Below are 24,558 nucleotides of genomic sequence, written 5' to 3'. Positions count from 1 at the left end.
CTCGCTTTTCTGGTCTGGAAAATCTGCTGTTGGTTTACATCGCTCCAACCTGAGTATTAAACCGACGGCTGAATGCGACAAGATGATACACGTCCTCTGTAGTTTTGGGAAGTCTTCCTGGAAATAGTTGCCAGGGAATCGCCAAGGGAAACAAAAGTAGGTGAGGCAGACTGAGGTTGCACAAGGAAACGGGTTACAATATCTAGTCACGGTAGAAGTGAATTGAACTGAGGGGAAAGGTTGTTGGAGGACAGTCTGTGCTGTATGTTATGGAGTTGGGACGTGTTTTAGTAGCATTTAAAACACTGTTTTTTGGTTTTTACTGATAGTTGCTCAAAAAAAAAAAAAGAATTAAAACTAAAGGAGCATTGAATCCTATTACAATAAGCAAGAGTTCACTGTAAAGTCTCTACTGAGGAGCAGTGGTATACCGGGATATCAAACTAATATTATAATCACAGATAAAAATACACTTACTGATGTATTTGGTTGTAAATGAGCATCAGAGTATTTAACCCTATCTTTCTGCTGATTAGTTAGAAGATGCACAACTGTGTGACATACTGTCAGAATGACGGACTTCATTCATGCATTCGCTCACAGATTTTCCTCCTCTCAGCTGTCAATCATCTTGCCCCGCAGACCCCGCCCCCTACGGAAATACAGGCGGCTGTCCGGCACGTGATGAATTCAGTATGGCGGAGCTGCTGCTGGCTGAATGATTTTCTTACAGTACCGACGGGTCCTAAAACCCTGCACCGCGGATGCTCTTGGAGAGTGGGAGAAGAGCAGCAATTTGCGCCCGAGGGTGCTCAGTTCAGGTAGTGTCTCCGTCTTTGTTTTGTCGTCTTTGGTGTGAACGTTCAGAGAGGGTCTTGAAAAAAAGTAGTTTTTTTTTTTTCCTCGGCTGTTGCACTTTCATTCTTCGGAGTCTTAAGTTGCTCTGCTGTACCTGACTTTTCCTGTGACTTTGAAGAGGACTTTATATTTAGCAGAAGCAAGGTGTCATGTAAATGTTGCGCAATGCTAACATTGTTCCTCAGTGCTGACAGTTTGGAGTGGCTTTTTAAAAAAAACTTCGGACTAGTCGGCTGTAGCTGCTCGGTTTAAGAAGGAGTTTTAATGCCAATGCTAGCTTTATAGTTTCAACCCCGCTGCAATGTCGGCGAAGTGAACTTTACGGACAGCGGACGAGCACTGTTATCACAACTTTTCACTTTCCTTTCACGTGTAGCAGCGCCGTACGTTGTCATGTTGTTTTCCTACCAAGTAAGGGGTTAGCATAAAAGCTGCCAGATGTTGTGGGGAGTTTTGTCTCCCAGTTACATTTAGTGACACTCAGTGCGCTAGAAGAGTCGTCTTCTTGTGTTTCGGTTTGCTCCAGACTACATGTAGCCCATTTCTTCGAGTTGCGTTCATGTGTAAGCGTGCGCGTGAGGAGAAAGCAGTGTTTGTGTGATGGAGGTTCGTGCTGAGGTTGGACCGCCGCTGCCACAGCTCTGGGTGTAAACTTGTGTCTCCCTGAAGTGTAAACACGGGAGAGCAGCAGCAGGGCTGTGCCTCTGCTCTGCTAAGACTGCCGTAAGCCTTCACTAGTGGAAACTATTCCCTCAGCAGCATTACATGCTCTGGAGGACTGCTGGCGCATGCTTGTAAACTCCAGGCCCCACAGGAACAAGGTCACAGCAGCCCTCTGGAAAAAAAAAAAAAAAGAAGTCTGAGTTCCTCTCATAAAGGAAGAGAACAGAGCTCTGATTTATGCAGATGAAAACCAGGATCTGCTCTGTCAATACTATCTCGCAGTTATTCGTTTTAGAGGACTTCTTTGTGCAGTTGGCAGTCTGTTATTGCTGTATTTTTTTTTCAAGCTTTTTAAGAGCTGAACTCCTACAGAGAGTGGATATGTTTACATAAATTATAGTTCTTCAACCTGTTTCAAATTGTTCTGACCAGAGATTCAAACTCTGATAAGATATATACTCGCATGCCAGTTCATTGGGTGTGATTAAATAAATGAATTCTAATATAACAGTCCTGCACTAAATCTTTGCTTCATGAAGGTTATGATATTCAGCATTTATTTGAAATACCTGATAGAGCTGTAGATTCAGCTGTTTTCATTCTGGAGTCTATGGCTTGTAGTACTATTGAATTGTATTGTGCTGTACTGACACGTTTCTATTATTTTGATGGCCCATCTTTGTCAGTGGGCTAGGCTAAATAACAGAAACTTAACACTTTAAACTGGATTGAATTAAATACGTAACAGCACCACAAACTAAGGCTGGGTTTGAAAAAAAAAAAAAAAAGTTTTCAGATCCAGATCGATCTTGATCTGAAAGATCCAGTATTGATTCATAAAAGCCTTGGACCAATTTTTTCATTTTTTCATATATTTTTTTTTAAACACAGCATTTCCTGCATCCTCTCGTTAGAAATCTCTCGCGAGACTGGTTTTTGCTTGACAAATCTCACAAGACTGTGCGGTGAGATTAATCCCATGTGTGAGGATATATCCAAATCATGATAGAAGTTACAACCCTGAGAGCACAGTCAGGCCTGAAGCTGATAAAACGGAAACAACAGAGAAGAGCTGGACAAAAACAAAGCCGTATGCAAGATGTGTCAGTTAGAGATAAAATATTGTGAAAATACCACAAATCACTGGAACCCTGGACACAAGTTTTAGTTTTAAGTAAAATAGTTTCAAAACTGAAATATCTCCACATGAACTGATATTGAATCAAATCAAATTGAAATCAGTAGCGATACCCAGCCCTACCACAAACTGTGGTCTATAGATGAATTGCCACCTTTCTTTCGAAGTTTCAACATAAACTGAACATTAGAACAGGGGTTGAGTTCCGGTCTGTTGCACTAGAATGTGTTTGTTCTCACTAGTGTACCTAATATACAAAGACTTAACGTTAAAGAAAGGCAAGTGGACTTGTAGAGTTTCTTGAAGACGTTTTGCAATTTTGGATAACTGAGAACCTTCACAGACATAGTGTACCTGATGTTTTGGCAAGTGAACGTATGTTTTTACGTGTCACAAAACATGATTAAAATAGAACTTTTCTGTCATGCACAAAGAGTTTCTGCCCATCCTGAAGCGTCATATCTGCACGAAAAATGACATAAGAAGTAGTAGCACCAAGACTAACCTATTGTTTTCAGCGGCGGTGCCCATGTCGAGTCCACCTTTTGTTTGTATTTACAAATACTTTTTTGAACATTTTGCTACTGTCACCATGCTTCCGTCCCTCCCAGAAACTCAATGAATACCACGAGCCTAAACTTCCAATAAAATGATTCCTTATATTACAAGTGTTGCGGGAGTTTTGACCACTTCATGTTTCTTTTCCTCCTCCGTGCCCATGGGAAGTAGGTGAGCTTGCGCCAGAGGTACACCAACATCTCCCAGAATCTTGTGATGGTCCACTTCCCATATTTATTCCAACCAGAGTCTACCCAACAAAACAGTCTTTTTAAAACAGTCTGTTCTGATTATTGGTGGAGCACAGGTGTCCATGTAAACCAGGGTTTCAAGTGATAACAATAAATAAATAAGTGTAGTTATTTATCATATTTTGAATTGCTACACTGAATAAAATATACTAGAAGGTAAAGCAGAATTTTTACATCATAAATTTATTCAACAAACTAGTGTGTCACACCATGCTCAATAAACTATTTAAACTGGCTTTGATGTGTGTGGTGCAGTAAATGCATCATACCTGCAATAAAGGACTCTATGGGCGCTGGCACGTGGTGTAACACTTACTTGCAAACAAACACGTGAGTGGTATGTAATGTCAACGAGCACTGAAAGAAATGAGCGACATGTATTGTTCCCCTGGGAAATGTAGTTTAAAGATTATTATTTATCAAGGAGAGGGTATGGGCTGCTTGTGACAACTGCTGGTGGGATCTGAGTGCTTATCTGATTATTTTCATCTTAAATTTCAGATGGTGGATGTGCTAATATTTAATTGTTTAATGAAGACATACCTGGCATGCCATCATGCAAAGGTAATGCTAAACTTATTTTAGATTTTCATATGTGGAGAAACAACAAAAAAAAAACATAAATAGCACACGTCAGAGTCTGTTGTGTAAAACAGAGAGTAAGCACTTATTAAAGGACTCGGCAGAGTCGCCAGGCTGTAATTATTCGTTGGTCACATGAAGTAAACCATTGTAGAGGGAAAGGGGATGATGACACTTTCTCTGCAAGGGGTTCATTAGATCGCAGTGAAAAGCAGCCGCAAGAAATGTTGTGTTGTGAGTAAGTGGTGTGACTGAAATTTTATTCGTGGTGATCAGAGTCCTGTTATCTCCTGCACAAAGAGGAAGTGTTCAGATGACTTTGCGGTATGTGCCATGTTCATTCCAGGAGTTTTTCTGTTATTACTCTGTAAATCACTTTTGGGTTCAGTGATCATGCTATTTGTTGAATGCATTTCAGTCTTTACAGACCACTGATGGGGAAGAGAGGAATAACATTTCCTGTTTTAACAGAGTTCTCTTTGTGAGAGTCTAAAGACGCTCTTGCGCTCTGATTTTGATGGGCTGAGAGTAACTGAGAGTAATTGATGGTTAAATTAGAACTTAGACAAAAGCACACATGTCTTATTTGTGTGATAACTACACAGTTAATCAACAAATTGATCCAGCAACTGATGTGTGCTAAGAGATTTTCTATCAAGACGAAGAGTGAATATATCCTTTGAAGAAAGCCTAAATTGAGGTAACATGCAAAATGTTACACCATATAACATTCTGAGTTTGCATGTGTGATCATTTGTGGTAGCCTGGCAAATCAGGCTCAATTTCTGTCAATGTTGTTAGGATTTTATTATAGGACATATTTCAGCTGATACAGAGAAATGAATACCTCTGCACCCAACTACACAGTCCTCCAACTAATCACAGCCATTTACTTGTAAGCAATTTCAACTCCTCAGTTCTCACATGACTTATAAGACCAACACGTCACTGTTACTCTTCTGTCATGAAACACTTCCAGTCGATTCGATTGCCCCAGAAGGTCTTTGCATAATCTGTTAACAACAGTGCAGCCCCAAACCAGCTTTTCACTGCAAAAGATTTGTGGTTGGGGAAAGTTGGTCTGGCTCCCAGGCTATATTTGTGGAGTAAAAAATGCACAAACTTAATAGATGACTGCAATGTCTAAAACCAGTGTGGAACATTGACTGTATGGAAGACGTGGATGTAGCTTTCAGGTCTTCTGTCATTAATTTGCATATAGAGTGTTAAGCGTGATTTAACTTCAGTGATCTGTGCTGACTGAAATTGGGAATGCGTCGTCGTATTCCATGCAAATCAGCATACCCGTAAATCCTCTAATATTGGCCTGTATTCCATTACCGGCCAGGTCTCCAACATTGGCCGGTCTCGCTGTCAGCGGAGGTAATAGTGGCCGGGTCTCTAATAGTGGCCGGGGCTATTATTAGAACCATCTCGGCGGGTCAGGGTTTCGGCGGCACGGTGTGCGGGACCTCTCCCCGGCGTCAGCCGGCCCCTGCCGGGCGCATTTCCTCCGTGGCGGTGCGCCGCGACCGGCTCTTGGTCGGCCTGGAAGTGCTCGGGGCGAAGGTGGCTCGCCGGTTTCGGCCGCGAGCTTTACAGCAACCCCCCGCATCTCACCTTGCCGCTTCCCTGGGGTCATGGAATCAGTGCTCACTGCGCCCTCTCTCATATTTTATAGGTTCAAATAGACACAAAATGTTGTTTTTATTCATTCTACTGGTAGTTCGTTTTGCTCAAATAGAAATTGAGGCCTGCCTCTAATTCTGGCCTCCTTCCAATAAAGGCCTGGGCCGCGATGCGCTTGAGTAAATAAAGGCCCGGGCCTGTATTAGAGGATTTACGGTATTTACGTAGTCACAACCACGCACTGTTGCAGTTCTTCATCAGTTATCAAAAGTTGTCACCGTGTTGCTTGAATCCGTAGTCTTGCATTTGATGCCTGATTTTAGGACCATACTTTTCATGGCTGGGTGACATGGACAAGTCAATATTTCCCTATATTACATCATTAACAATAATGTAATAATATTTTAAAACAAATGTGCTAGTTCATGAGACTCAGCTTAATGATATTCAATATGTAATAATGAGATTAAGCCTGGAGTCTAAGGGGCCGTTTTGGTGAATTTCTGAAACTGAAACAGCGCCACCTATAGGCCTGGAATATGAAGTAGCGTGTTGAGTCGTGTTGAGATGGATCCGTGTGTACGCAAATATTCTTGAAACGATGCCAGGGAAAATGGAGAGGGAAAAGATCATTTTGGTACGTGTGGACGGGCCCTAAAGCTTGAGTGTATTACACACACAGTTAAATTAGTGCTCCTCTTGTGACCGATAAACTACTAAATAACTTAATAGCATTATATTGGACGGAAGTCAGATTGTTGTTAGTATGTCAGTCTTATATCTCCGACATTCAGGTACCTTTGACCTTCTCTGCTGCTTCATGAATAAAGTTTGCAAGTTCTGTGTTAAATTATAGTATTGGTAAGAGTGATAAAGGATTAAATTAGTAGTAGTCTCTGTCTACATCATGACTACGGTTGGGTATTGACATTGATTTCCTGAAGTGATTTGATTGTGATTCGCAAGGTTGATTCAATTCAATATATTAATCTAGTAACATTTTTGTTTCAAAACAATTTTGCTTGGTAATCAAAGAGATTTTCACAAAAGCTTTTCTTTGTCGACATGCTTTTTAAATCCAAAACGCTGCCACACATTAGCTTTTGGATTTTATGTAGTTCTACCTCTGAAAGATTGACTGCGTTTGTCAAAAGTCTATCTTTCATTTTCGTTTCCAGTCCATCCAGCCAATTAGAGTATTCATTTCATGGACTAACTTGCACAACACTACCTTACCAGTTAGGGAGCACAGAATTTATTTCTTTAACGTCCCCTAACCATGCCTCCCATAATCTCATTAATAAGCTCATTTAGCTCTGTTCCGCTGTGCCGTGTCAGGGCCTAGTTCTGACTTCCTAACCCATTATTTTGCACAAGCTGGCACTAAAAACACTTGCTTGTTTGTGGATATTTTGTGGATGTTGTCACGCTAATGGATTCTAATGGGGTCTATTAATACCACTGTTGTGCTCGGGGACAAATAAGGTGACAGTTCCCTGTACTGCGCAGACATGTTCACCCAGCAGGAATTTGTAAATTGCTCGAATGTGTCTTCCCTTCAGGTCATTGCCACCCACCATATTACTCTGTCTTTGTTCTCAGTCTCGAACATACATACACTGGCTTCTAGATTACACACAATGTTGAGAAGACGCTGGTGCAGTTAAATACTTGGTGAAATCCATCACCAGTGACGTCATCAAAATTGACATATTTGCTAATGTGCACCATCATTGGTTTTTGAAAATAGTAGAAAATAGAAATACGTTTTTGTATTACATAAACATTAACACACAAAGGTCAGTGAAATCAATCATTGCATAGTTAATTCACATTTCTCATTAGGCTTACCATTATGCAAGGTAATAATTAAAAAACAGTTGGATATTGGCTGGCAATGATTGGAAAAAACGGGAAGAATCAAAGAAGTAAAAGGTCACAAAGACAAAGAGCTTGTAATGGGCAACAGTACAGGCAGTCTCGGCCTCAACTGATGTGATTTGAAGCTTTATGAATCCTTGTGTTGGTCTTTGTGGTCAACCAGTGAGTTCGTGTTTTGTGAATCATTCTCCCACATTCAGCCCCATATACCCTGCTGTGCCTCACAATTCCAATAATAAACCCATTTTAGCTCATTTGTGCTTTGCCAGGACCTTGTCCTGACTTTGAACCCATCATAGCGCCCCAAAATCAGTTAGCAAGTGGTTGGCAGTCGGGGTAGACATGCTTGTTTGTGCACATGCGATGGATGTTACGCTAACTGACTCTATTAATGGCATGGCAGTGTTGGGTATGAGCTGCGGTACCTGTGGTGCACAAGCACACTCAACCAGCAGGACTGTGCAAACTGTCCCACCGCCCTGGCCCCCCTCTTACCACACTGTCACACTCAAATAGGCCCCAATGATCCTCTGGCATGTTACTTTTATTTGCAAACGGAATGCAAAGATGTGTTGCTAATACTTGAAGCAGTCCAAAGCCAGTTTGCAGTATCTCTGAGTATTTATTTTGGTTGTCAAGACTCTTTTATTGCCATTGTTGATTAAATGACTTCAGATTTTTTTTTTTTAAAGTTGACTAATATGTGGTGAAAATAGAGTCAAGGTCGACTAGTTAATGACATCACACATAATAACACAGTAGAAAGTAATGCTTTGCAACAATGAAATCAATATTCTTGACCTGAATACATATTGTAGAGTCTCACACAAAGCGAGCTACAGAGGCTTTTCTCTACAACTGCAGCAACAATGTCAACTAATAGAACACAACAGGACTGAACATAAACACACGAGCTTATCAATACTGCACCGTCGGCACCATCATTAGCATTTAATAGTACTTCACAGTGTGTTGTAACATTGGATGATGTAGCAGGGTTAAAAAAAAAAGCAGTATATCTCCGAATCCTTTTCTGTTTACTGCAGCTAAAGGGCTTATAACTTTAGACAATGAAATTCACCAGTAAATTGTTGATTTGCAGCCTCCTTCTATCCGTTACCGCAGGACATTTGGTGCTAGTGTTAGCGGATGCCTTTTCAGGCTAGTGTACATTGCAGTATGTTTTTAACAGCAGTAAAGTCGACTAGTCGGTACAACCCCTAGGACAAACTTGATAACATTACATAAGGTTGGGGAAGTTGGATTTCAGTGGGGGATGTCCCAGTCAGGCTTTGAAGAGCACATCCCAGTCACTGACTGATATGAGCAGATGCAGATGCAATATCGCCGATTGGATCTCGATTCAAAAGCTGCTTTCCCATGTACTTTACGAGTATTTTCAGATTGGACTGCAAAAATATCCTCTGTGCTGCCATATTAAGTTCTTAATATCCAACTTCTGTATAGACAGTTTTCTTATTTACAAGTATTACAGGCTGCATGCGCATTGAGGGGGGGCTAAACTGATTTAGTAGGTGCTCATAAGATTAAAATCAACCGTTGTAATCAACACAGCTTTCTCAACGTTTACAAGTTCCTGTTCACTCAATAATAAAATGCCATAGCAGAGGTGGATCTAATAGTTTGTCTATCAGTTGCATATTGATACCATATCATAGGAGCTAATCACAAAACCCATGGCATAAGTTTTGCTCTGTTTACCTGGTTTAGTTGGTCGTTGAGCTTATCTGCTTTTTCCTCCTATTTGACCAGGGTCATGGTGGTAACATTAGTGTCACTGAAAAGTCAATGTGCAACAAGGCTATTTCAGAACATACATATTTTGTACTCTTACTACCTCCTGGACCACGGACACCCCAGTCCACCCATTTTAATAACCTGGATCCACCACCTCCTTATGTTCTTTGCAGAGGCATGTGATCCTTTCCATTTCCATCCATATGTTTACTGTCTGCTGCAGTTTACTGTAGAACAACTCCTTGTTTCTTCTTTGGAGCTTGACTCTGCTACATGTCGTTAATAGCCGTCCCCCTCCCCCACAGTTGTGCATGGGCCTCTGTAATGACGTTTGCACAGAAACCCATCTATTCATCTCTCTAACTTTCAAGCACTTCTAGTGATCACAGAGCTGCTTGAAAGGGGAAGCAACTTTCCAAATATCAATTTATTTTTTATCTCTCGAACCAAAATTGGAGTTGCATTTGTTAGTAATCCATCTGGTTGCATACAATTGTAATTTTGGTCTGGATTCCCTTGACTGTGTCTTTTGATTTTGTGTCATTTTGGTTCCATACTCTGTATATTCATAAAACTGGATACACATGGAAAAAGTTGCTTCTAAGCATCTGATTGTAAAGAAGACTTTGGTAAACATCTTCTTCAGGTCAGTTGATGAATCCAGATGAAAGAAAGTAAGCAGTGTAGGTCAAAGCTAAAAGAATCTGAGTCCTAGGTCACCGTTTTCTTGAGCAGTTTACTGTAAGTTATGGCTTTGTTCCAGGTCAGACGTCATTGCCTCCCCCGTAGAAAATGGTTTCATTCTATGGTCTGATCATGTGAAGGCATCTCCACTTGTTCATTTTCACAGTGGCCACACAAGACTGAATTTGTGCTTAAAAGGCTACACCCCATTTGGAAAAGTGTCTTTAAAAAATCTTCTCAGTGCAGAATGGAAAATTTCTAAATTGTGAGCTGGGTAATTATATATTGGAGATGGGTGGTGCTCGACACGAAACTACAAAGATATTTAGTAACAGCGAGGGTGGTCTTGAAAGAACGTTGGTAATAAAGAAAGGGAAGTGGAGCGGGCTTCTGTTAAACGTAGAATTTGTCTCACAGCATGGAAAGATGCCACTTCCTGCTTTTTATTTGACTAAGAATAGATCCACTTTTGTTACCGGGGTAACAGCATATGTGTGATTATCCATTGCCATTAGCAGACTTGTGTGTATATTACCAGTGTGTCCTTTTTTCTGTCACTCTGAAGTAGTTGACACTAGGTCAGTTTACAAGAATGCATAAATGTAAAATGTTAAAGTGCTGAAAGCTGTGAAAAGAAAGAAAATCCACTTAATACATAAAAAAAAAAAAAAAAAGAAATCCATTTGTATAAATTGTGTGTTTTGATGCTGACAATTTTACTATTCAGATTTATATAAAAACAGACGGGCCAGGGGCATCACCTCCAACTTTCCCCAACCTAAAACTTTAAACACACTATTGAATTTTGACATTCTGTGCTTGAGGCAGCCATGGTGGCTGTTGACGGTGAAGTTGATTGAACCTGTTGAAAGAAGATTAACACAAGTTATTTTTTTTTTTTGTGGATGACTGAACACGAAACAGGTTTTACATTTTGCTATAAATAGTCTGTTGTTTAGAAGTGTATCATATTCAACATTCCCTCTTGCAGTTTTGTATCTTGAGATATTTATTTGTATTTGTCAACAACTTGGGTGACAGGCCGAACATAGTCATAGGGTTAGGGTTAGGGTTAGGATTAGTCATCTCATGCAATGTTAAATATTTAATTGACTTGTTTCGGGAGTAATCATGTCAGGCATCCAGGGGCTACAGCTGTGTTTCACCTCAAACTACTAAGGAAATTTTAGTCCCAGGTTCTTTTCTCAAGGAACTAAAAAATTGCTTTAGTCCATTTTTGTCTGTGTTTCCACTTTAATCTAAAGTAGTCATTTTTAATTACAACTTTACAGCAACCTGCTCCTCCGCAATCCAGAAGGTGGCTGGAATGCAGAAGACTACTCAACACTGATAATGGTGTATAAAGCAAGAGATAGGCATCAGTGTTTGTCTTACACTACGCACAATAGTCAAATAGGAGATTTAAGCCTTGCCTGTTTTGATCATTGCAAATGGAGTCAATGAGTCAATTGTAAAGAGACGAACAGTTGTAGCAAAGTTGATTCAAAACTGCTGAAATGTTTGACTTAAAGTCAGCAAACTGATTTTAAACTGCACATACAACAACAGACTTTGAAATGGTTGCTGATTTAAAATGTCGTAAGTGCTCAGCTGATCATAATTTAGAACTTAGAGGATCATAAGGACCTACTGCAGATATGACAAAATATGCGTAGAACAATGTAGTGCAGTGAAAACAGCGCTGGAGTCTGCCCGTTAGTCGTGTGTGTGTGTGTGTATATATATATTTATATATATAATTTTAAGTAACCATTAACTATGTTTTCCAATTAGTGACAACTTAGTGTAGTAGAAGTATATTCTTGCAGGGCTTGCAGCTGGAATCCATGACAGACTCTGATTAACTTTCAAACCCCAAAACCCAATAAAACATAGGGTGCAGTCAACCTCCCTTAAAACACATGCATGGAACAGATCATTTCACCTACTGGTTATTGGCAATGTGACAGTAATTTTACAAGTTAGTATTTTTCAAGGACCGTGACACCAGAGCCGACGGTGTCTGTGGCCCTGGTTTTGGCAGCGTGTCCTGCACTGTTGGCACTAGTTGGACCTTTGGCGCTGGCTTTCAGTCCATTCAGCTTGTTGACTGTCTTCCAGCTCTCTGCTGTAGTCTTTGCGTTGTGCTTAAGTGCAACTTTTTAGTCCAGGCACAGGTGATGTTAGGCAATGGTACGATTGGCGTATAGATAGATAAGTAGATACTTTATTAATCCCAAACTGGGCAAAGTGTTGCAGCAGCAAAGTACAGACACTCAGCCTACTGTACATAATCTATAACGATAGAGAAATCTATATACAGAATATTTACAAGACAAATTAAATTATTGAAGATTAAACATAAAATAAATGAATATCCAACAAGGTTCAAAAAAGGCAACTGGACTTGAGTTTGAAATAAATGAATGCAGTTACACTATTCAAAAACGACACTGCAAAATGTGCTCGTTACACTCAGTCCAGTGTCATCTGTAACACAGATGAGGAGATTTATGGCTTGTGGCAGGAAAGACTTCCTGTAGCCTTCCTTGAGACAACGAAGTTATCCGAGCCTTTTAGAGACGGTGCTCCGTTGTCTACATGGGGGAGAGGGTAGTCAGGGTTATGTTATCCATGATCGATAACAGTTTGTTCAGTGTGCTCCTCTCCACCTCCGCTTCTCCAGTCTGCAGCTAATGACAGAGGCAGCCTTCCTGATCAGTTTGTTCGGTCTGTTGGTGTCACTTGCAGCAATGCTGCTTCTCCAGCGGACCACCAGAGCGCTGGCCAGAGCAAAAATAAAAATAAATATAAATAAATATAAAATATTTCCAGCATCTTGCGGCACACGTTGAAGGACCTCAGCTTCTGCAGGAAATAGTCTGCTCATGATTTGCTAACTTCATTCTTTTCTTATACAGAAGTTCTGTACAGAGCCATTTGCTGCAGTGGTATTTGGCTTTGTATGTTTCTCCAGTTTGTACAGTAGCCTCTAAACTCAGGATGTAACATCTGATAGTAAGAAGTACTTCATCCTTGATTAATGGAGGTGGGCAAACAGCTTTGAGGTGCATTGCTGGAGGTAGTAACCCATTACTTAGTATTACTCAGGTGCCAGTATAAACAAGGGGAAATATTTTTGGAAAACAATGAGTGTGTTTTAACATAATTTCCGTTTAAAATTAAGGACCATTCAAAGTTCTTTGTTATCATATAGCTGTGGTTATATGTTCAAATGTCTGCTTGGTCATTGTAAACACCCCCCTAGGCTATCAGAGCTATGCATCAACAGGAAAATATGATCCCCTGTGCCATTTGATACCAGTCCTTCTTGTTTGTCGTCTTGTCTCAGTTTAGCCAACAGCTGATTCATGTGATGTCTTGTGGTCATTAGTGACCTTGTTCACTTGCAAACAAGCACAAAAGAATGATGCATTTTTGCAGATCCCTTCATACCAGGGAATGTGTCCCTTTCTCTTCTCAGTCATGTGCTCAATCACTCCCCAGTGCCATGTTCTTTCAGTTTACCCGTGTCTTCGTTACGCTGTCACTTGTGCGACATTGTCTTCAGCCTCCTTGTTTTCAGCGAAGATGGATTCAGTTCGGTCATGTCTGCAACTGAATCTGTGGCTGTCAGACATGAAATTTGCTTTGCTAGAAGTGAGATGCAAAGCTTTTCCTTAAAGGGGAATTACTGTTTTTTACAACCTGGACCTTATTTCTGGCATAAAATACGATCGTTCTCACCCATATAACTTTGGTGTCATTTGGAGTCGTTTGGACGATATTCAGATCCGCGTAATTAACGCATATCTGTAGCAAAACTTGTTAATTTCGCCAATATTTTGTTATGATACGTTAGTGCTATTCCCCGTTGAGTCCGGAGTTACCGGTTATCATCATTCAGGGTCTGTAGATTGACCTACTAACCTCTGACCTGGATGATGTTATCTCTGAGCACGGCTTGTTTACCTGTAATTTGCTACTGCTAGTTTTTTGCACATGGCTGAATATTTTTCCGATTCTGAGGTTGTGGACGACGACTTTGTTTATGATGGACGTCCTTACCGTTTTGAGCCAGCGTATACGGATGAGGAGCTTGTTGAAAGGAGGATGTAGAGGCAGAGAGAGGAACAGCTGGCCAAAGAACAAACCGCTGCACGTCCGCGAATAGATAACAGCTAACTTCGGACTCGACGGGGAATAGCGCTAGCGTATCGTAACAAAATATTGGTGAAATGAATGAGTTTCGCGGCAGATAATGCGAATCTAAATGTTGTCCGAACGACTCCAAATGACACCAAAGTTATATGAGTAAACGATTGTATTTTATGCCAGAAATAAGGTCCAGGTTGTAAAAAACAGTAATTCCCCTTTAACGGTTTCCGTTTTTTCCTAAAAAGAAATCTAACCTAATATCACTGACTGTAAACCGTAAGTATTTTTGCCGTCAACAAAGAAAAGTCAGGAACATGTCAATCCATGGCATACTAGTGATGCCGCTAATCCCACTCGCCAGTTGAATAATTTATAGTCAATTAGAGCAGAAAGGCTGAGGCAGTCTTCATGGCACAAGTGCATTTTCAATGATTCATTTCATAAGCTATGCAAGGGGTCTCTTAATTGTTGTTTACTGCTCGCTATCCGACCACATGTTATTTTTATGCCATTGTGATTACTCCCGGCAGTGCTCAGAGTGCTTGGGAAATGAAGTCCATTAACGGGTCCTGAGAGCTGTTTTCCTGTCAAGCAGCATGAAACGTTTCCAGATTCAGACTTTAGTGCACGAAAACAATAAATCTGGTCCAACGTGAGTGTTCATCTGTGAAAGTGAGGCGCTTCAGTTGTGAATTTTATGGTGCTACAGTGTAGGAAAAATACCTTTTGGGTTGCACAAAGGTCTGTTTTTAATGGGATCCCTGAAGAACAGTTGAAATTTGAGAAAATAAAATGAAATCATCCAGAAGAAATATTAGCGCTGACAACAGATTTAGAAACTACAAGTTGATGTTGTCTTCCCTTTGAGCTGTGGACTATACATGTGGGTCAAAGAGGGAGAGTGTGAGAGGACTAATTGCCTGAGGTCACCACTGACATAGCATTACAAGCTGTAAAAGCACAGTCTAGGTTCTCATGTGACAGACGACTCCTTTGACAAAAACAGGCAGCTTGATCTGAGAATAGCACCGCTGCCCTCCAGTTGAGACACTTTTATTCTGACACCTCATGCCTCAGCAAATCCATTGACACCCTCTTTAAGTTTCCCTCCCGGCCATGTAAGTATTGTCTGTGTGCTTGTGACTGAACATGCGCCCACGTCAGACATTCACAAAGACATCTCAATCTCCACTCTTGCCTCTGGCCTGAAGGATGCTGCAAAGAGCTGGAATCAAATTTTAAGAATGAATGACATACTTTGTCATAGCATGACACTGATTTTCTCCAAAGTAATAAATGTAAGCTGACAGTGTGTGCTTAAATGTCTACATTGTCACTTGTCACATGTTTTTTTGTTGTAGATTTCAGATTTAACTTTTTTTCTGCAACATAATGTCTTATTTTAATTTCTTACATTTCATGATAATTAATAAGCTGATCCTCTATTATATTTGTCAAATGCTTAAGGGTCTGCGCTACTATGGCCATCCCCAATAAGTGAAGTAGGACTCTTGAGGATAAAATGTCTTTCCATGACATTTTATACGGCTTTGCAACTGCACTGAGCTTTTTTTTTTCACTAATGACTCAGTTCAGCAGCTTTAAAGTAAAAGCAAATGAAATGTGAATTATGTAAGAAAGAGAAAGGACTGATTGACTGGTTGCAGCTCTCACTGCCACTTGCTTGTGTTCTGTTGACACCTGTTTGATGTGACAGAGGTGGGCTTTTGTTTCTGCCGGTTAGGGTTGAATAGCCAGAGACTTCTGTATGTTTGTGTGTGTGTGTGTTTACATACTTCTTGAAGCTTTGATTGCATAAGACAGACAAACGGTACGAAAAGTTTTCTTCCTCTTCTTCTTCTGCTATTGACTCAGAGGTAGGTCTAAGCCGTCAGGAGGCCTCTGTTTGCATTTAATTTGGGATTTTACTACTGGGAAGAGCCTTTTATTTAGGCACTGACTTCCCCAGCTGACCGTACAAGCTGTGGAAGGAAAGATTTAGCCACTCAGTGTTAAAACTCTTGCAAAGCCTCATTTTATTAGTTGTATTTAATATATACATGGTATTTTAAGAAGTGTATGATTGTTGCACTTGTTAATATACACTGATCAGGCATACCATTATCCTTTGGGTTGAGGCGAGGGGCCTCTGTGGATCATCCCGCAGATACTCGATCAGTTTGGGATCTAGTGAATTTGGAGGCCAGGTCTTGTGCTGTTTTTTAGTTGTTCCTAAACCGTTTTTGTGTGTGTGCCTGTGTCAGGCTGCATCCTGCTGGGGATGGCTGCTGCCATCAAGGAGTGTCATTGCTATGTGGTGGGGGTGCTTGGTCTGGTCTAGGTGGGTGCTACATGTCTAAGTAACATCCACATGAATGTCAGGTCCAAAAGTTTCCCAGCAGAACATCAGATTGTCACAAGATGGTCAGTGTTATTTACTTCACCTGTCAGTGGTCATAATGTTATGCCTGATCGGTGTATTGCCGTTAGAACACAACACGTCAGGGGCCTTTCCTGACTTGGTGTAGACAGCTGCTACAGTGCTGTCTGCTACTTGCTGTGCTTTAGTAGACCCAGATGGTTCAACCTGATTCATTTAATAAAAAGCAGAAGTGTGGTTAGCCAGTGTGTTTCTCGTGTTTCTTTCATAATAAGTCGAGTTACTTTTTATTTTTTATTAGTTAAGATTTGTCATGAAGTTCAGTTGTACTTGTCTGGCACCAAACAGTTGATTTCTAACATATGTTTAATAGAATTGTTTTAATGTCGTTGTCACAATAGTAAGAAAGTTTTACTGCACTTAAATTTCAAATGTTCTAAATTGTCATTGCACAGTGGTGGCTATCCCCTGCCTTGTTAGCCAGAAAGGTAGACATATGACATTTATGCAGGAAATTTAGAGGAAGTCTGGGTAACTGATGGAAAACAAACTTATAGGGAAACACAAGTATCAGTTCTTTGAAAGCTACAGACATGCAGGTGTGTTTTCCTTTCTGGTCTGTCCAATGACCACACATGGCCTCAGGTAAACACAGATTCAGTCTACTCATTGGCATGCATCAAGTAGAGAAAACATCTCAGGAGATTGGAGAAACTACTAAAATTGGGTTAAGAACTGTCCAACGTATCATTAAAAACTGGAAGGATAGTGTGGAACTGACGTCTTTGAGGTAGAAATGTGGTCGTAAAAAAATGCTGATTGATTGTGATCGCAAATGTTTGGTGCAATCAAATTGAAGAAAAACAACAGTAAAACTCAGGGCTATGTTTAATAGTGAAAGTAAGAGCATTTCCACACGTACAATCCGAAGAGAACTCAAGGGATTGGGACTGAACAGCTGTGTAGCCTTAAGAAAACCACTAATCGGTGAGGCGAACCAGAAAAAATGACTTCAGTTTGCTAGGGAGCATAAAGATTGGACTCTGGAGCAATGGAAGGAGGTCATGTGGTCTGATGAGTCCAGATTTACCCTGTTCCAGAGTGATGGGGGCATCAGGGTAAGAAGAGAGGCAGATGAAGTGATGCACCCATCATGCCTAGTGTCTACTGAACAAGCCTGTGGGGGCAGTGCTATGATCTGGGGTTGCTGCAGTTTGTCAGGTCTAGGTTCAGCAACATTATGTGTCCAAAGAATGAGGTCAGCTGACTACCTGAATATACTGAATGACCAGGTTATTCCATCAATGGATTTTTTCTTCCCTGATGTTCACGGGCATATTCCAAGATGACAATGCCAGGATTCATGGGGCTCAGATTGTGAAAGAGTAGTTCAGGGAGCATGAGACATCATTGTCACATTGGCCACCACAGAGTCCAGACCTTAACCCCGTTGAGAATCTTTGGGATGTGCTGGAGAAGGCTTTGTGCAGAGGTCAGGCTCTCCCATCATGAAAAATTAATGCAACACTGGATGGAAATAAATCTGGTGACACCGGAGAAGCTTATTGAAACAATGCCACAGAGAATGTGTGCTGTAATCAAAGCTAACGAAACGAAATATTAGCGTGTGTGACTTTTTTTTGGTGGCGACTTTTTTTTTGACCAGGCAGTGTAGTTTGAAAATGACTTACTACATGTGTATATGAATATGCTAATTTGCGTCTGCTTTTCACAGTGTGATTGTTTGGTGCAAGGAACTCTGCCTCAGCTCATGACCGAGGTCTCCACCTGTGGCTCGACGTGATGAACTCCTGAGAAACAACTCCCCTGCGTCTGTTCTTGGCCTTACGTGGTGGTCACTACATCCATCACGGAGGCGCACTGACAAACCCACTGCTCTGCTGTCCTTCCCTGTCCAGTCTGCACCAGCACTAACAATGAGCTCTCACAGTCGACAAGGTAAGCCTTAAAATGTTGTATTTTATGACAGAAAGTCATTTCTGTGTATTTGCTTTCACAATGGCTACAGCGGGAATTAATATTTAGCAGGAGGGATTATGGAGTTAGGTAGCAAGTGGTCACCTTCATTCTTTTGTCATTAACATAATAGTTATTGAATCCAAGCCCATAAATGAATTATTCTGTGTATTAACTGTAGTCATAGTATGCCCTCTGTCAAAAAGACTTGATACATGATACGAGTTTGTACCTGCATAGTTTAGAATCAGTTGATGACATCAATCTACGGCAACAACAACTCATTAAAGCAGGCTCTGATCCTCTGATATAGAAGCAGTTTGGTTTTGTAAATTCTGATGGTGTGCTGATCCCTGTGCTGTTTGTGGAGTACAACAAGCTTTTATCCAAGAGAGTGAAATAGTTTTGTGGTTTGGAAGAGTTTGGTGCCCTGTCTTCAGTGACATCAATTCAAGGGAAATTGCTATCTGAGTTTTGTTGCTTCTTTATCTGTGTGCACAACGCTTCCCTTCTGTAGCTCTGCTTTAAATCATCTACGCTCAGTCATTGACATGTTTTATGAAAGCATCAGCTGAACATAATACACTACCTTTTTACAGTTCATTCATATACCCCAATCATGTCTATTATGACTATCTAATATTGTGTAGGTCTCCCTTGTGCCTCCAAAACAGTTGTGACTCATCAAAGGGTGGACACAGGCAACAGCATGTTGTTAGTGGGGGCCTTTGGGTCCTATGGGTTGAGGGGAGGGGCCTCTGTGGATCATCCCACAGATACTTGATCAGTTTGGGATCTAGTGAATTTGGAGGCCAGGTCAACACCTTGTGCTGTTCTTCATGTTTTTTGCCCTGGTCTGTTCTAGGCGGGTGCTACTTGTCTAAGTAACATTGACATGAATGCCAGGTCAAGAAGTTTCCCAGCAGAACATTGTCAAGATGTTTTTATTTTTTAGCCATGCCTTATTCTTTGTGTTTTTCCGTCCATGGAGTACTGTGTATTTTCGAGGTATTCTGTTTCTCAAAGTCTTCTTTTTCACCAGATGACATGCCTACTATTAATTTATTTTCTGATTGCCTTTAACTGCAACAAAAACTTCTACACAGGTAGAATGAATTTTATGTTTTCCCCACATCCAGAATAATCAACTTTCTTTCGAAATGTCTTTCTGGCTGCACTTCACTTCCCTTTGGATGTCTATCTGTCTTTGCATACTTAGAATTATAATGTGTGATTGACCTAAACCAATGAGGGCAACTCATGTGATCTTCTTAGAAACCCTTTCCCTTAATCACAGCCATGGTGCAGATCATGGTTTTCTTCCTACGCAACTGCTGCCCAACATCGACAAAACTCCAATTGTGTCCTTCCCCATCATGCTTTGGTTGTCTTGGTCGTGTTCAGCAGATTGATGTCACTACCATTGACTAGCCAAAGGGGTTTAAGTCAGAGTGGATGTTTCAGGTTGTCACATAGCAGCGAATTCTGGCGCAGGCCAAAGATATCTGTGATTTCTTTCCTCATCTTCTCCTTTTTTCATGGTGTTGCGTAAGTGAAATTTACGTAACACCATGGATTATATTTTCCTCTTTCGTTTCCCTTCTGTTTGATCAGTTCCATGCTGTGTCTCTGATTAGTTCTCACGAGACGTTTATTATCTTTCAAGTCTTTAAAATTTAATGTAAATTTTCTCTGTGGTATGAGTATCTGTCTTTTTTGCTGTTATTTTATTACTTCTGCTGTCATTAAAAACTACTACTTTTAAGGCCATACAATAAAATACCCGAATCCACGATTTCCCTTCTTGTTTGAAATTTCTTCTCACTAACGGCATACACCCATCAGCCACAACATTAAAACCACTGACAGGAGAAGTAAATAACATTGACCATCTTGGATCTGAGGTCAATGTTTTACTGGGAAACTTTTGGACCTGGCATTCATGTGGATGTTACTTAGACATGTAGCACCCACCTAGACCAGACCAGGCACCCCCACCCCATAGCAACGACACTCCTTGATGGCAGCAGCCATCCCCAGCAGGGTGCAGCCTGACACAGACACACACAAAAATGGTTTAGGAACAACTAAAAAAAACATGAAAAACAGCACAAGGTGTTGACCTGGGCTCCAAATTCACTAGATCCCAAACTGATCAAGTATCTGTGGGATGATCCACAGAGGCCCTTCCCCTCAATCCATAGGACCCAAAGGCCCCCACTAACAATATTCTGTTGCCAGACACCACAGGACACCCTCAGAAGGCCCATGTCCATTCTCTGATGAGTCACAACTGTTTAGGAAGCGCAAGAGAGACCTGCACAATATTTGGAAGGTGGTCGTAATGTTATGCCTGATCGGGTGTCTGTCAAAGAGTAAACACAGTTCCAATTTTGGAAAAAAAGATTTCTTATACAATGCCAACTGTTCCCAGCTGATGCCAAAAATAGATGAGGGATAGTTCTGTTGAAAGTTTGTACCAAGCCAAAACATTTCAACTGCCAGATTTTTCTTTTGGGAGCTCGGAAATTAAGAATGAAGCTTTCACTCCCCTATTTCCCCTCCTGTTAGCAGTTCATTTTCTCCTTGTCGCCCTCCGGTCTGTGCAGTATTGCTAAGGCCTTTTTCCACATATGACAGATCATCATTTCCTATTCTCAGACCACTATTTTAGAGCACTGAAGGGCCTTTTTGTCCGACTTAAACTTGGGTGGCAAAGGCTGGCATGTTGACATGCTACTTGGCATTTTGCAGCCGGGTTTATGGCCTTGGAGGCAGAGCTAGAACACACACGCACAGAAAAACTCTCTCATCCCGTCGAGCCCCTCCCCTTCCATCCCTTCACCTCCCTTCCCTTCCCTCCCCTCCCTCCCATCTTCTCCTCTCTCCAGCAGCAGTAATCTGCGGCAGGTCCTGCCTGGGCGGGGGGGGGTCTTGCGTCAATAAATCGTCATGCACAGCAACTCCCTGAACTGGAACACAAACAGAGAGGGGCCGTCTGCTGCTGGAGACCTTGTATAGAGTGTTATAAATGCTCTGAGCCCTGTACAGTCTATCTGTAAAAAAACTAATGCTGCGTTTAGGAGCTGTTCTGGCCTCAGTCGTGTTTTTGACTTCTTTGACTTGCCTACATGCATTTTCCCCTTGTTGTATACGTGATGGTTGCTGGCTGATAGTTATGCCTGTTGTGAATACGTGTTTTTTGCCTGCTTCTGTGTGTTTGCAAAGTGAGACCAAGACAACTCTTTTCCCTAGTGAATTTTGTCATATCTGATTTCCCATGGGACTTTTCTTCTTTTTGGACACTGCTGCTGTTCCGCTTCCATCCAGTGAATATATTTGACTTACTCTGCTTGCTCTCTTACATCTCTCCATCCTAACATTCATTTACACGCCACCGAAGGGGAAACACATCCTTTTATTTGCAGTTTTTACACTAGCTGGTTGATGTGCGTGGAGTTGCAGCTGTATGCCAGCTGCAGCAGAGCAGTGTTGAGGTGTGGGCTGCAGTGACGACTTGGTTTTTAAGATATCCCAAGAATTGCACTTCCGTCACGAACGGTGTGGCTGTGTATTACATTGAATCAAAAGGTGATCTATCAGAGGCCTGTGTTTCTTTTAGTTTAAGATACAAAAACATTAAAATTGGATGAACCAAAAAAAAAAAAGAATCACACCTCACTTTTTTTTTTTAGTCTTATTCAGACCACTGATCCGTGGCAGATGGTTGTGAATAATTCATGTCAAGTTTTTGGGATGAACACAGCTATGTCTACATTTTATCCAAGAGATTATTCAGAGAGGAGGAGAGACACAACTGAGAGAAAAGAGAGCACAATAAATGCCTTACAAGTGATCCTGGAGTGTTAACAGCTAAGGCCAGATAAGACTGTTGTTTTCACTGTTGTGATTGAGGGAGCCTTGCAGTGTCACTGCAGGATTAAAGTTCCAGTTTTTACTGCTGTGATAGACATGCACGTTTTGTAGGGCTGGGTACCGCCTCTGATTTCCTGAACCGATCCCATACTGTTCATTTAAAGAGGTTTCAGTTTTTCAGATTTGTCGTATTTCCACAATATTTTCCCTCTACTTGGCACATCTTGCATATGGTTTTGCCTTTGTAAAGCTCGTCTCTGTCATATGTTTTGATCCAAAATGCTGCCACACATCAACATTCAGGCGGGACAGTGCTCTCAGATTTAGAGCTTCTGTGTGTTTTTGGATCGTACTCACTCGTGGACTAATGTTGTTGCACAATCTTGCAAGACTAGTCATGTGAAACTAGTCTCGCAAGATGTCAGACGAGAGGATGCAGGAAATGGCATAATTAAAAAAAAAACAATCCAAGGTCGTTATAAAACGATATTGGATCTCTGATATATTTGAATCGGAAAATAGATTTTTCCATATCTGCTATTCTGGCGTTTTAATATTAGCGCTGTAGTATGTTGCAGTGCTGAACTAAAAGTGTGAGGTCAAATTTTTTTCCTTAAGCTTTTCTGGAGGTGTTATTTTCTGTTAAAATATGAAATAAATGTTTTGGACCTTGGCATTTTGGGTCAGGGCTTTCCTTAAATGTAATTGAAGCTTAAGTATTAGATTTAGAGGTAGTCAAAGGCGGCCTGCCGTTCAGGCAGTTTAGGCTCTAGCTTGTGAAATAGTTTTAAATTTATTCACTCGCCCTTCCTTCTCTTCTGTCACTCTTATTTCTGTATCTGTCTTTTTTTTTTCTCTCCGGCTCCCAGTTTTAATCAGTGACTGCAATAAAGGCCGGCAGTGGGAGCTATCAAAAGCCTGCAGTGGTGGATTAGAAGAGAGCGGTTAGTGTCTGGGCCAGGCCGCTGAAAGTGAAGCGTAATCTTCAAAAAGGGAGCTTAACACCTGCTGGCCCACGCTGATGAGTCCTCGTTTACAGAGGCCACTGTCACAAGGAAAAGGCTTGGGGTGTTAATTGATGGTTTTAGTCTGAACATTTTGAAAGTTGTCTAAAGATGACTGAAGTCAACCAAGGCGAGGGGCAAAATGAAGCGGAGAGGAGCTTATTCAGAGGAAGTTATTAAGGCCGTCTAACAGAGAGTGACGCTGTTCTCGGTGTGCTCGCAGCCGCACTCATAGCAGACGCTTTTATCTAGTGATTGTTCAAAGAGCCTGAGGGATACAATAGCTCTCTCTCCTATTCACGTTTGATTGCTGCATTTGAGTGGAGCCGAAATGTTATTGTTTTAATTTATCCTTGGCTCTGCAAAATATTTCTCAATGGAAAGATGGATTGGAATGAGAGTTGGATCAGACTAAACAGAAGCCTTTCTGTGTGAACAATGGAAGCTGCTGTGGAGAAATAAGATTACTGCGTCTTAATTGTCTTCCTCTCCACAGTTTTCCAGAATATTCCATTCGAGTAATCTTATTGTCAGAAAAAACAAGTGTGCAATGTGGCCGTAGGAAGAATTTATTAAGCGTTCAAAGCTTTGCTTCCGCTATAAGAGAGGCTTAGAATGAAATTATGGTTTTGTGCAGTATTATTTAAAATAAGCAAAGATCATAATATAATGGATAATACTTTTATGGTTGATTTGGTTGATAAATTAGACCATAACAATAACTTATGTTAGTGTCTACCTTTATTCTTGTTGAAGCTGTATGGTTCAGCAGACAGCGTAGTAAAGAGATCTGTGTTGAAACTCTATACGTACCACAAAGTGCTGTTGCTTTGTGGGAACAACATGTAATTACCACTCAGTGGGTTTTCTAGCAGTGGCAAAACTATGACCGTAGCTGAGGCCGGACTCAGACATTCTGGTAACAGCACAAGCCAACACTATAGATATATATAGCCAGTGACCTTTCATGACATTACACAGCTGTCATAATAGCCCAGATGCCCAGTCTGTCATATATAAGGAGATTAAGAACATGCAAGACCTTGAGGATTAACCCTGAAGGATTCACATCTGCTGCCAAGTTTACAATATGAGTGAAATGCAAGAGGGTCCCATTGTTGATAAAAACCAATGCCCTGTGAACATCCCTGGCATAGTAAT

The 24,558-nt window shown here is 41.1% G+C and overlaps 1 protein-coding gene across 3 annotated transcripts in view; it reads left to right on the top strand.

Annotated features, from left to right (window-relative positions):
• The first annotated feature begins 748 nt into the window (after positions 1-748).
• hdac4 (histone deacetylase 4) overlaps positions 749-24,558 on the top strand; it is a 126,116-nt gene continuing 102,306 nt past the window's right edge. For 2 of the 3 annotated variants that reach the window (XM_084545525.1, XM_084545523.1), the window contains exon 1: positions 17,994-18,499. In XM_084545525.1, the coding sequence (XP_084401651.1) occupies positions 18,478-18,499 (22 nt within the window). In that variant the 5' untranslated portion in view covers positions 17,994-18,477. Of the gene's footprint in view, positions 822-17,993; positions 18,500-24,558 lie in introns of those variants that run through there. The other variant, XM_084545524.1, reaches the window with a different exon arrangement.

The sequence above is a fragment of the Chelon labrosus genome (genome assembly GCF_963514085.1).
Source record: "Chelon labrosus genome assembly, chromosome: 5".
Classification (NCBI taxonomy): Eukaryota; Metazoa; Chordata; class Actinopteri; order Mugiliformes; family Mugilidae; genus Chelon; species Chelon labrosus.
This window is presented reverse-complemented; position numbering and strand designations above follow the sequence as displayed.